General features: G+C 45.0%; 1 protein-coding gene across 1 annotated transcript in view; it reads right to left on the reverse strand.

Annotated features, from left to right (window-relative positions):
• Positions 1–12,028, reverse strand: part of LOC123283953 (large ribosomal subunit protein uL15m-like) — a 70,265-nt gene extending 58,237 nt beyond the window's left edge. Inside the window, 1 exon segment of the mRNA XM_070480911.1 lies at positions 6,403–12,028. Coding sequence (XP_070337012.1) covers positions 6,403–6,695 — 293 coding nt within the window. The 5' untranslated portion in view covers positions 6,696–12,028.
• Between the last annotated feature and the right edge of the window lie 567 nt (positions 12,029–12,595).

Below are 12,595 nucleotides of genomic sequence, written 5' to 3' on the forward strand. Positions count from 1 at the left end.
CAACCTAATCTCCAACAACGCAGGATGGGTTACAGACGTAGCCGCTGCAGCACATCCATATATGGTCATGTGCCATCTAAGGACGTTTCAGTCAACAGTAGATCACGTAGATGATGGTGATCCCATGAGATTGGTACCACAGAGCCTACATGTGTAGGAGGCTATGATAGAAGAAAATTTTATATATTGAGGTGTATGGGGAAGCCGTTCTGGTTTAAATGCGATTTGGACTAAATTTTATTTAAACCAAAGAAGCCTGAGTTACAGCCTGTCAAATGTTCGTTGTATATTGTCCCAAAATAAAGAATGCACTCTTTTTTTTTCAATATTTTTTTTCTGCTTTATCTCCCCAACCCCCCCTGTACACAGTTGTATATCTTAGTTCCAGTCCCTTCTAGTTGTGGGATGTGGGACGCCGCCTCAACGTGGCCTGATGAGCGGTGCCATGTCCGCGCCCAGGATCCGAACCCTGGGCCGCCGCAGCGGAGTGCGCGAACTTAGCCACTCAGCCACAGAGCCGGCCCCAGAATGTACTCTTTGAAGGTAAGAACCAATGCCTCTCTTCTTATGACACCAGTACTTTTTGAAGATAAGTGTCCTTTCCCAGGACACTGGGGTCATGCTGACCCACTGTGTATGTACTAATCTATAACAAAGTATCTCCTTGAACCCTTGAAAGAATGTACCCCTGTCACACTTGATGTATGTCTGTTTGGAAATGGTATACAATGGTGCTGAAAAATCACTCTTCTTCACAGCACTTACGAAGGCTGCACTCCCTCCCAGGCTGCAGTCCTCAGCTTGGCTCGAGTAAAACTCCCCGCTGTAGAATGATTATTGATTATTCGTGTCAACAGCTCGACCATCTAGGTTTGTGAAAGTACACTTTATGATGTTTGCACAATGATAAAATCACTTACTGACACATTTCTCAGAACGTATCCCCATTGTTAAGCAAGGCATGACTATAGTGGAATACTATGATGATTATATAGCTGTGTTAATGTGGAAAGATGTTTCTAATAGTCTGGTAATTTCTAAAACCAGTTAACAAGATGCACATATGATATTCTTTTCTTCTCAAATATTTATGGAGTGCCTTGTGTATGCCAAGCACCAAGCAAGTGACTGGTAAACAAAAAGAGATCTGTTCCCTGCTTGTAAGGAGCTTACAAGCTTTGGAGGGGGATGAGGGGGAGGGAGACAGGCCACATATATATCTTCCAACTGACTCCTGTTGGGATATTAAAGGGATATACAGTTTGAAAATAGAGACAATTTATATGTGTCTATGTAATATCTCCAGCACTTCATCAGCATAGTCTACAAAGAGAACACACACACTCAGCTGTATGGACTAGGAAGTGGGTCAACAAGAGGATACTTGGAGCAACTGCCTTGTGATGAACTGAAGCACACAAATCTTCTACAAAAATGCTCTAGGGAGAATCTGAAGAAACGCAATGTAGTTATGGAAAGTCATCCACTGGAAGACAGATGCGAGACAGATCGCAGAACCACAGAAAAAGAATTGGAACAAAGAGCTTCCGCTGTTGACAATTCAAGACTAAGACTGACCAAGATCAGGTACAAGTTCTTGAACAAATAACTGTTCTTCTAGAAGTCTACAGCTTTACCCTTCCCTACTACGTTGGGATCTAACAAATAATAATGAAGCCTCCAAGATAAGAAAGATCTCATAATTAGGGTCAGGCTCAAAGGATTCTGACATTCTATATTCATTTCATTTAAACATCTGCACTACAATCAGTAAACTTATGAGAGTCATTAATTACAAAGGGAAAATTTTTTTCTTTAGAGCACAGAAACATGTCAGACACCTCAACCAAGAGATCAAAAGTTAACATTCACCAGCGATAAGACCTATCTACATCACACATGTGCCAATATGATGCACTGAGAAGGGAACAACCTCACCACTGTGGTATTCTTGTCACAAATGCTTAACCCTCAATTTAATCATGAAAGAACACCAGATAAATCCAAACTGAGGGACATTCTGCAAAATACCTGACCGGTACTCTGGAAAAGTACCAAGGTCACGAAAGATAAAAAACTGTCATAAATTGGAAGAGACCAAGGAGACACCATAACTAAATGCAGTGTGGGCTACTGGACTGGATCCTCGACCAGAAAAAAGATATCAGGGGTGAAACCCGAATAAAGACTTTAGATTAACTGTATCAACTGCCTGGTTTCAATAACCGCACTATGGTTACATAAGATGCTAACAAAGGGACGCTGGGTCTAAGGTATATAGGAATTCTCTGGGCTATTTTTGCCATTTTTTCTACTTCTATAATCATTTCAAAGTAAAAAGTTTGTAAAAATAATTTCAGATGAATGATAAAGAGATATGGGGGATCACTCAATAACTCTTACATAAAATATGCTACCTCCTCGGGGCTGGCCCTGTGGCTGAGCGGTTAAGTTCCTGCGCTCAACTGCAGGTGGCCCAGTGTTTCGTTGCTTCGAATCCTGGGCGTGGACATGGCACTGCTCACCAAACCACGCTGAGGTGGTGTCCCACATGCCACAACTAGAAGGACCTACAATGAAGAATCTACAACTATGTCCTGGGGGGCTTTGGGGAGAAAAAGGAAAAAAAAAATATGCTACCTCCTCCAATAATTGTGCTAAAAAAAGCCCAAGAATTGCAAATAAGGCATAAACAAGAATAATCTGTAAGTATTCACTAAAAACCTGTGATTGGGATAATCTAGAGAGCCGACTGACTTTCCTAGGGCACTGAAGTCTCTCCAGATAAATAATCTACCTCATTTTCCCTATTAATCTTTTTTAATTCAATTCAACTTATATTTATTTAACATCTACTATGGGCATGGAACTGTGCTGGGGCCTGATAAGATTTTGATACATTAAGAACATTTCAGTACACAAAATGAGAAAGAAAAACATAGAGTAACAAAACTGGAAGGAACTTTTCACTCCCATACAATCTAGCAATCAATACCGGCACCCTTTTTAGTGTGATTGCTGCTAGGAGCTCAAGTGTATCCCCTTTGCATAAGCGGTTCTGACCTCTACAATTATCTCCAAAAATTATCCCTGAAGATGCCAAAATGACTCTAAAACATACTCCATTTCTAGTACATTTTTCCATCTAATCATTATGTTGTTGGTGCATTACAGTACACAACACAAAATTAAAGAACTTGATTCTCTGAACGTCAAGGAAGGGTCAAGCTGGTATAAACCCACAGACGTTTACTTACTAGCCTCTTAGAAGAGGTCAAAGGCAACATCACATAAGGCCGGGGTTCTCAAAGTGTGCCCTCAGAGTCAGCAGCTTTAACATCACCCAGGAACTTGTCAGAAATGCAAATTCTCAGTCCCAGTCCAGACCCGCTGATTCAGAGACCCAGCCCAGCATCTGCGTTTTCACAAGCCCCCCTAGCTGACTCTGATGCACCATCAGTTTGAGAACCACTGATGGAACAGCAGAAAGACTGGCCCCGTGAATCTGGAGGCCTGATTCCAATCCTTGCTCTCCACTCACCTCTACAATGCATTAGCCGCTCAGCTTCTGTGGGGCTCAGCCTCCTGATCAGTGAGGGAACTGCAATAGCTCACTACCACAGTCCTTACACCCTAATTTGATAACCATGAAAGCATTCATTTGTATAAGGCCTAAAAGTGAAAACACCACTGCAGTATTTCACCACGTATTTCTCTCTTTCATCCAAATGAAACAATTAAAATTTCTTCTTGGCATCCACCAACCTCTGAATCAGACTTAACGTATCTACAATAATTTCTTCTGATTTTAAATAAAATTGTGTTTACTACTTTGCTGTAGCAAAAGCCATATAAATGCTAATTTTACAGTTTCCTATTTAGTTCTCTATCAAGCCTATTTTGGAGCAATTCCTCATAATAACAAAAATTCCAAGAAACCCACCTACTACAGACTGAATTGTGCACCCCGCCCCCCCTACACACACACACACAATTTTGATGCCGAAGCCCTAATCACCAATGTGATGGTAGTTGGAAATGAGGTCTTTGAGAGGTACTTAGGTTTACATGAGGTCAGAACGGTAGGGTCTCCAAGACGGGATCAGCGTCTTTAGAAGAAGAGGAAGAGAGACCAGAGTTCTCTCTCCATCGCTGCCATGTGAAGACACAGCAAGAAGGTGACTGGCTGTAAGCAAGGAAGAACCCTCACCAGGAATCAGCACCTTGATCTTGGACTTAACCTCCAGAACTGGGAGAAGTAAATGACGGTTGTTTCAGCCACCTGGGGTTATGGTGTTTTCCTAGAGCAGCCCACAACGACCAACACACTCACTCAAAATACGCCTCTGCTGTGGGCACAGTTCAGAAGAACTGTGCTCCAACCTCGCATAAAGAATGTGTGTGATCAGACCACTGAAGTACTCAGCAACTATGAAAGAGAAAGAATTTTAAAACGTACAGATCTAGATACTTCCATTACTAAGAAACACAGCTTAATTTCATCTCCTAGTCATGGATTTATAAACCGCGATTCTTCTCACAGCCTGTGGAAACTATGACAAAAACCTCTCAGAGGAGATGTGAGAAAGACGGACAGAGGAGAATCAAATAAGAAGAGTCCGCTTTATAAAGGTTAGAGAGTTCTCTTCGAACACAAACCTAGGTAGCATGAATGTGGGCAGAAATGTCCCATCAATCAAGTGAATACCCACTAATCCTTGAGACCTAACTCAAATGCTGTATCCTGCAAGCTCGCGCCACTCCTTCCCAGGCAGTCAGACATAAATTACTCTGTGCTCCCCTCTCTCCACTTCAGCACTGAGCAAAAGGCACTATACTTGTTTATGGATCTGTCTCTTCCACCACACCTTGAAATCATCTAGGGCAGCGTGTTACTCTCTCCAGCACCTAGAATGGTGACTGGCATGAAGCAGTTTGCTCAAGTGGAGCCACTCTGCTTTGCTGAATACAAGTGGAACTCTCTGTGCTATCTCACAGCTTTTCTGTAAATCTGAGATTATTCCAAAATAAACAGGTTTTTTAAAAAAGGCACCAGGAGCCACTGTATTATCAGTAATAATCACACCTGCCTTACATGTCACGCAAGAAGACACCAGCTACTAGAGAGCCTTGCCTCAGTGTTTTTCACACGTGCCAGCAGGAGTCAGTAACCTTACATGTAGCAAACTTGAAAAACAATGAGTCACAAACACTTGAGACGCTAATCCTGACCTTAACTTTGGTCAAACTGTTTAACTTTAGTCTCAGTTTGTGAAAAGGGAATAGTAATTCCGACCCTACAAGGCTGCCGTGCTACATGAAGTCTACAGAGTATACATCAAATGAGCTCTCCTAACGATGTTCTAATCAATACGTGTTAGTGACTTTCCCCAGGCAGTGTTGCATCTGGACTAACGCTTCACCGCAAACCAGGTGCATACTGTAACTAGTTCCACCGGCACGGACTGTAAAGTCCCGACACAATCACCATTCGGGCTATGATTACCTAGAAAATAATCCTACATATGTGTCCACAGATGCCAACCCTGCCAAGATGTCCTAGTCCAGAACCCCCCACCCCAATAAACAGGCTATTCAAAACTCAACGCAACCGCAGGGGTCAGCAGCTCCTGGCACCCACCTCCCCCCGACTAAGCTCCAGAAAGCGGGCACGCACCCTCAGGCCGTGCTCGCCGACTAGGAAGAGGTGGGTATCTCCAGGGACGATCCCGCTGCTGCCAACAGCGACGTGCGGCAGCCTGGGGTCTCCCGCTAGTTGCTGAGAGCAGCGGGACCCTGAGTGGCCAGGACCGTCCACTTCCAGGCGTGGTGCTCTCGGGCACCAGCATCCTCAACCGAAGGAGGCGCGGGTGGCAGCAGCGCATCGGTGCGCTGGGGAAAACAGGGAGTGGGCGGGCAGCCACGGACACCACCGCCCGGACTAGAAACCGACACCGGCAGCTCCCCGCCTGGGCGCCCGTGTTCCAGTCGGAGAAGCCAGGCGGTCGGAAGCGCCCCGACTGCGTGCAGGGGTGCGTGGGGCGCCCGGGGCGCCGCTCCCGCGCCGAGAGCCCGGGCCCGCGGGGAAACGGAGGCCCGCCGGGTCCCCGGGAGCACGGCTCGCGGAGCGAGCAGGTGACGGCGGGGGCAGGGCGGCTGCCACGCCGCGCGGGCGGCGGGCGGGCGGCGGGCGAGTCTGGGCGGCGTCCGGAGGGACCGGCGAGCGGGGAGGGGCGGAGGCGGGGGGAGGAGGGAGGAGGAAGAGCGAAGGGCCCTAGCGGGACTCCCGGCGCCCAACTGCCCGGGCCTGAGCCCTCAAGCCACCGCCCCCAGGCCCCGCGCAGACGCTGCACGGTCCCCGCCTCCAAACCTCCCCCCCGGCCCGACCAGAGAATATCTTACCCGTTTGCCGACGGAATCGCTCCTGCTGGCCCCTCGGACTGACTCCTCCGGCTCGTCGTCTTCCGGAGATGAAACCGGAAGTCCCACCCCTCCCCAAGAGGAAAACGGAAAGCCGAAGGAGTCAATCTAAGGAAGGGGAGACGCGCGTCAGGCTGAGAGGCTGGCGGCGTCTGACCGGGAAGGCCACCTGGCGCTTCCAGCGGCTCCCCGAGCGGGTAACCCCCGGGCGATCCCGCCTCCTCCCTCTCCATCCCTGGAGTCATCACTGGGTGGTCATCTTTATCCATGTGCATATGCTTCTTTGGTAAAATTTTTTAAAGCAAATACTTAAATTTCTCTATCCCCAACCTCTTTGTCTTCTTATTACTAGTTAATTGGTCTTGTGGCTAATAACTGGGCGGATTTCTGTCACCCCTCTGAATGTAATCTGTCTGGAAAATACTTCCTATCTGGCTCCCAAACCACAGCAAGACCCAGGTAGCCACATGGCTTGGGTTTGGGTAGAAAACGTGGACCCATCAATGAGAGCTGGGGAGACCCATCGTGACCCGGGGAGGCAGAAAACCACGGCTCTGGACTCAGGCATCCCAGGGTTGGAATCTCCTAGATTCAATGACCTCATTCGTCCTCCTCCTCTCCTCACCTGGTGGCAGCTGAATAATTGACCAAGACACTGCAGGTCTCAGAGATTCAGCAGGAATGAAGATCAGCAAATACATCTTCTTATTTGGTGACTTGGTAAAACTGATGTTCCCTTGCTCAGAAATGGTTCTATTTTACAACCAACTTTTGTTAATTGACTACTATGAACACCCTTGTTAAAATATAAATTGGCGTCAGAAACCTCGTGTACAGTTAGTCCTTGGGACCTCTGCCAAATACATCAGGTAGGTCCACGGAATCTGAAAACCTCACAAGATTCAACCAAATCTGGCGAGCATGGACTGTGCTTAAATAGTAAAGAGTACCAAACACCTGCGAATATTTAACCAAGAGGACTTGATGTTGTCCAGCACCAGAGAAGAAGTGGCTCCTTATGGATGCCTCAGCGAGGCTGAGGCCACAGGTGGGTCCCGTTTCTGTGACAAGAGGCAGGGTAAGCTGGCCCCATGATCCAGCCGTTTTAGACATGACGCAGCAAGCTTTAAAACTGACATTTCAAGCACCCACAAAGAGATGGAATGTGTGGCACTTTGTTTTTATTTGGAATCATAAGAGAAACATTTTTAATAAACCCTTAACTTCTTCTCCATTAATGCTATTTAAATAGTGAATTCCTAAAGACTGAAGTGATTTGTTTACTTATACTTAGCTGTAGAAAAATTACATGCTTTTGTTTATTTGTTTACACCATCCAATCCAATCGAGCCAAACAAGCTGGTCGACTGAAATGACTGATGAATGCAACCTGAGCTGACAGCTTCAAATTTGGGATGTGTTACTGATGTCAGGTTGATCAGTTCTCTGTCTAAAATTGATGCTATTTAAAGCTTTGAACAATTTAGATGTAGTCACTGAGTAAAATTCCAACGGGGTGAGAGAAATTCCATCAGGGCTGATTCTGCTGTGGTGAATTTCCATGTGCGCAGGTGTCAGAGGGAGAGTGGCCTCTACCGATGGGGTAGTGAGACAGAACAGGATGCAGGAGGGGCGGTGGGCTGGCGTCACTCACAGCAAAGGTAAAGAGGCTTAGAATAAAGATAGACGCATCTTCTCACAAGGAATCCCAAATGGCATAAGAGTGTGAATATTGGTCATTTCTGTTTCAAAACTTTTCAAGAAAGGAAAAAGTGAAGGGGAGGCAAGAAGTTAATATGTATCACGCTTCAATAACTCATCTGAAAATGAACCCCCAGGGAAATCATGGTAGTCGGTGGGGTAGACCAATGTTTTTATTAACAATATAAAAGGAATGTGTGGTGAAAGCAACGGTGACATAAGTACTGACAGTCAGTGGATGAATGATTATGTGTCCTGAGCACCTCAGGACACAGCAAACTAGAGCAATTCCACCAATCAAATGGCAAGAGAAGTCTAATCGAAGAACCATCCTTGTGCTGGAAGGGCAGAATGAGTCCAGTCCGGGGACTACTGCGGCCAGACTTGGGGAAATCAAGTTGTTGAAGGTAGCTGTGACTTTAGAGAGGTGTGCAACAGAGACATTAAGCCATTTCCGGTGTCTCTACCTTTAAAATAGTTTATTACTGGTCCAAATGTCCAAAGACGTATTAAAGAGGGAAAATATTATTTACTGGACAGAAATTCTCTGGATATTTAGATTCTATTGCTGTCCAGGGATGTGAGAGAGGGGATATGTCAGCAGCTCAGATGTAAGCTGGAAGGTTCCCGTCATTGTTAATGCAGCTTAGCCATCTCTAGGAAAAAGGCAGCAAATAATTGGGATCCCTCTATGTAGTTCCACCTAACAAAAGAAGAAATAAAGAGAAACTGTTATTTCCATTCAAATAATGGAGGAAAAGTAGTCTACAATTTAAACAGGAAGATTTGATGACATAAATTCAATCTACAATACGCAGCATGTCGGAAGGTTACTGATGTGGACACCCTGTGGTTTGCACACTGAGAGATCAGCCCCCTCAAGAACCTGCTCACTGTTGATTTTCTCCTTCTGCGCGTGCTCTCCATCGTCCACAGTGCCCAGCGGGAGCATCATCACACTCTTTTGGATGACATCCTGGAATATATTGGCAATTGGTATGGTTGATCCATCCCGGATCATATCTGGTTCTGTTCCAAACACTGAAACACAGGAAAAGAAGGCATTGAATAAATTAATGAGAAGACTACCCCCAGTGATCTCCGCAAATGTCGTGTTCACTTTATCTTTCTTTCTTTTTTTTTTTTTCCCCACCATGAAATTTGGTGGCTGGGATAAGTAAGCGTCTTGATATCATGCAATTTATATTCTAAAATAGTCAATAGAGTCAAGAAGAAAACTGTGGTTGCCTTACTTACTATTATCTACTTTTAAAAAATATTTTTAAATAATATTTTAAACTAACGTTAGCCTTACAGAAAAGTTGCAAAAGTAGTACAGAGAGAGTTCTCATATATTCCTTACTCTGCTTTCCCTAATGTTAACATCTTACATAACTATTGTACAATTATCAAGAATAGGAAATTAACATTGGATAATATTATTAACTAGACTCAGACTTTATTTGAATTTCACTCTTTCCCTTCTGCTGTACCAGGATCCAATGCAGAATCCCACACTGCATTTTGTCATTGCTCCTTAGTCTCCTCTTGTCTGTGACTGTTTCTCAGTCTTCCCTTGTCTTTCATGACCTTGACCCTGCTGAAGAGTACTGATCAGTTGTTTTGTAAAATGTCCCTCAGTTTGGGTTTATCTGACGTTTTTTCACGATTGGAAGAGGTCACGTGTTTTTGGCCAGAGTACCACAAGAAGATGTACCTACCTACTTTTATGGTTGCTTCACGAATTAAGTATTAGAAACACTACTATTAAATATTAGGAACACATGTCTTGGGTGTTTTGTAACCAACATATGAATAAATCGCTGTACTCAACTTTCACCTGAATGTTGCAGTGTTTGTACTCAACTTTCAAGGTATCCCAGGAAACAGTTTTAATGGATATCCTGGGGTTTAGAAAGAGATGAGTTGAAACCTTCTAGGCTATAGGGAAAGTTGCCAGAGATGGAGTGGGAATGAAAAATAAATGAAGACACAAAAGAGAACATGCCGTGTCTTCTGGATCCACAGAGCAAGGTGTGAATGTGAATAAAGATGATGTACGCTCGTGCATTGCTTAATGACAGGATACATTCTGAGAAATGCATCGTTAGGTGATTTAATTGTTAGATGGTTTAATTGTTGTGTACTCACACAAACCTAGGTGGTATAGCCTACCACACGCCTAGGTGATATGGTGCTAATCTTATGGGACCACTGTCATACATGCAGCCCGTTGTTGACGAAAAACTCATTATGTGGCAGACGACTGTCCTTTGTTGGCAGGACTGGTTTAGCACACAGACAGACAAAAAGGTGCCTTATGCATTCCTGCATTTTCCTGTACTTCGTGTCTTTACTGTTGAATTTGACATTTCAATCACACATCTCTCTTCAGCTGGCATTCCATTTAACTTCCTAACTCTTCTTCCTCATTTCTTCACCCCCAAAGTTTACTGGTAAAATACTGCTACAATTGAGGGCAGTGGGGATGATTGTGTAGAGAAGTAGGGCTCTCGGTGTTGGACTTGTCCTCTAATTTTTGATGTCTGTGTCCCTTGTACTCATAGACGCAGAGAGTTAGTGCTCCAAGGAGGTCTGGAGGCCATTAAACCCAGACCTCTGTGACCGGGAAGAGCAAGTCCCCACAGGGCAGCGCGGTGCCAGCTTGCTCGCTCCACCACAGTTTAGCTTCTTCATTTTTAACCCCAGAGGACTTCCTTTACTTTCGTGCAAGTTCAGCTGTGCTTTTAAAAGTTTTTATGTATCGGCCAATATTTCCATGAGTTTTGCAGAAGGAGGGTTGGGAGGTTTCCAAGTCCATCATTTTCCCCCAAATTCAGGTCTCCAGAACGTGAGTTTGAACCCCGGCTTTGCTACTTCTAGCTGAGTGCCCTCCAGCAAATTATTTAATCTCCTCGCGCCTTAATCTGCACCCCGGGGAAGGCTGTTGGGAGGATTCATGAGACGGTGTGTGTAAAGAGCCCTGAACCACACCGTTTACCATCAGTAATGCGGCCCATATAAAAGGAGAGTCCACAGTGAAGTTTTAAAAGTGTCTGCTTTATCTACAGCCCTACGGGGTACCACCCCTTGTTCCCAGTGTAGACCAGCAATCAAAATAGCATAAGTCTAACCTGTTTTGATGGCTCTTTTTGCTGCAAGATACTGATTATCTTTAAAGATAATTTGCGATCCGTGGGTGTAGTCCTAGTGCCATAGAAACAACCATCTGGTTGGAACGATTTCTTTTGGAAAATATATATTCAAGATGCTGCTTTACCTAAAGGTAACATTTTCAGTTGTAAGAGAAAATTTTGAGTAGCTCTCATAGCCTTGTATCAAGAAACTGATTGGAATCCCAAGCTGACGCATTCAAGCGTTCTGATTTTCCCTCAGCTCTTCCACAGGGAGGACGCGGAGTGAGCCGGGTCTCCAGGACGGAGAGCTGCGCCCAGTGTGAGGAATGCTTGCTCTCACTCCCACCCCTCCCGAGACCCTCCAATCCCCCCTCCTGTCCCCACCCCTCCCCGACCACAGTGTCTCACTGTTAATGTCGGCTTATTATGAATTTGGGTAATTATGAAACCTTGAATGATATTGTGGGTCATACAAATATGATGAATGTTTGAGGTAATTATGAAACACAGTACAAGTAGAACTTCTCAGTTTGAATATCCCTCTTTTTGGACTCATCAGTATCTTAAGGAATATTTTGGGAACATTACACACTTGGAAATTTCCAAAAAGTGGGAGCAATTTCACGCTAAGCTGTGAAGGAGGCTCATTGACAGCATCTTTCTCTCTCCCCTGGGCTCCATTCCGGTTGCCATTATGGAGATCCACCAGAGAAAAACTCCATACTCTGAAATATTCATCCCTTCGACAAACATTTAAGGCACACCTGTCACGTGGCAGGAACTGTTCTAGGTGCTGGGACATAGCCGTGAGCAAGACGAAGACCATCCTGCGCTCATGTAAAGTGTGTGCTGTGAGGAGGAGGAACAGTCCATCCAGAAAGGGAAGGAGGAAGGAAGATGGAAACAAAAAAAACGGAGGGACGCAGAGGGGAAGGAGGATCTTTGAGAATGTAATTAGCGCTAAGACGACGATAAACGCGGACAGTGGATGGAGAGAGGGCGCCGAGGTATTCCTTGAGCTCCCTTCCTCAGAGTCTACCTTCTGTGCAACTTGAGGTGCACTGATGATAGGTCGATACTTCAGACACACACCTCCTTCCAGACACAAACGTTTTCATTAAGGTGGCTGCTTTCAGGGGGTTGATTTCAGACATCATGGACAAACTAACGCTGGGGGTAAAGATTTTCCGGCTCAGTCCAGCCGTAGACAAGTAGCTTCTCCGTCTGTGTGTAAAACCCATCTTGCCTTTTTATGCACCATTTAGTTTTCAAAAATTTCCCATCACTCCAACTCCAAATGGTTATTTGTCTGATGACTGTAATTGCATATAATTGAG

Source organism: Equus asinus, chromosome 12 (genome assembly GCF_041296235.1).
Source record: "Equus asinus isolate D_3611 breed Donkey chromosome 12, EquAss-T2T_v2, whole genome shotgun sequence".
Taxonomy (NCBI): domain Eukaryota; kingdom Metazoa; phylum Chordata; class Mammalia; order Perissodactyla; family Equidae; genus Equus; species Equus asinus.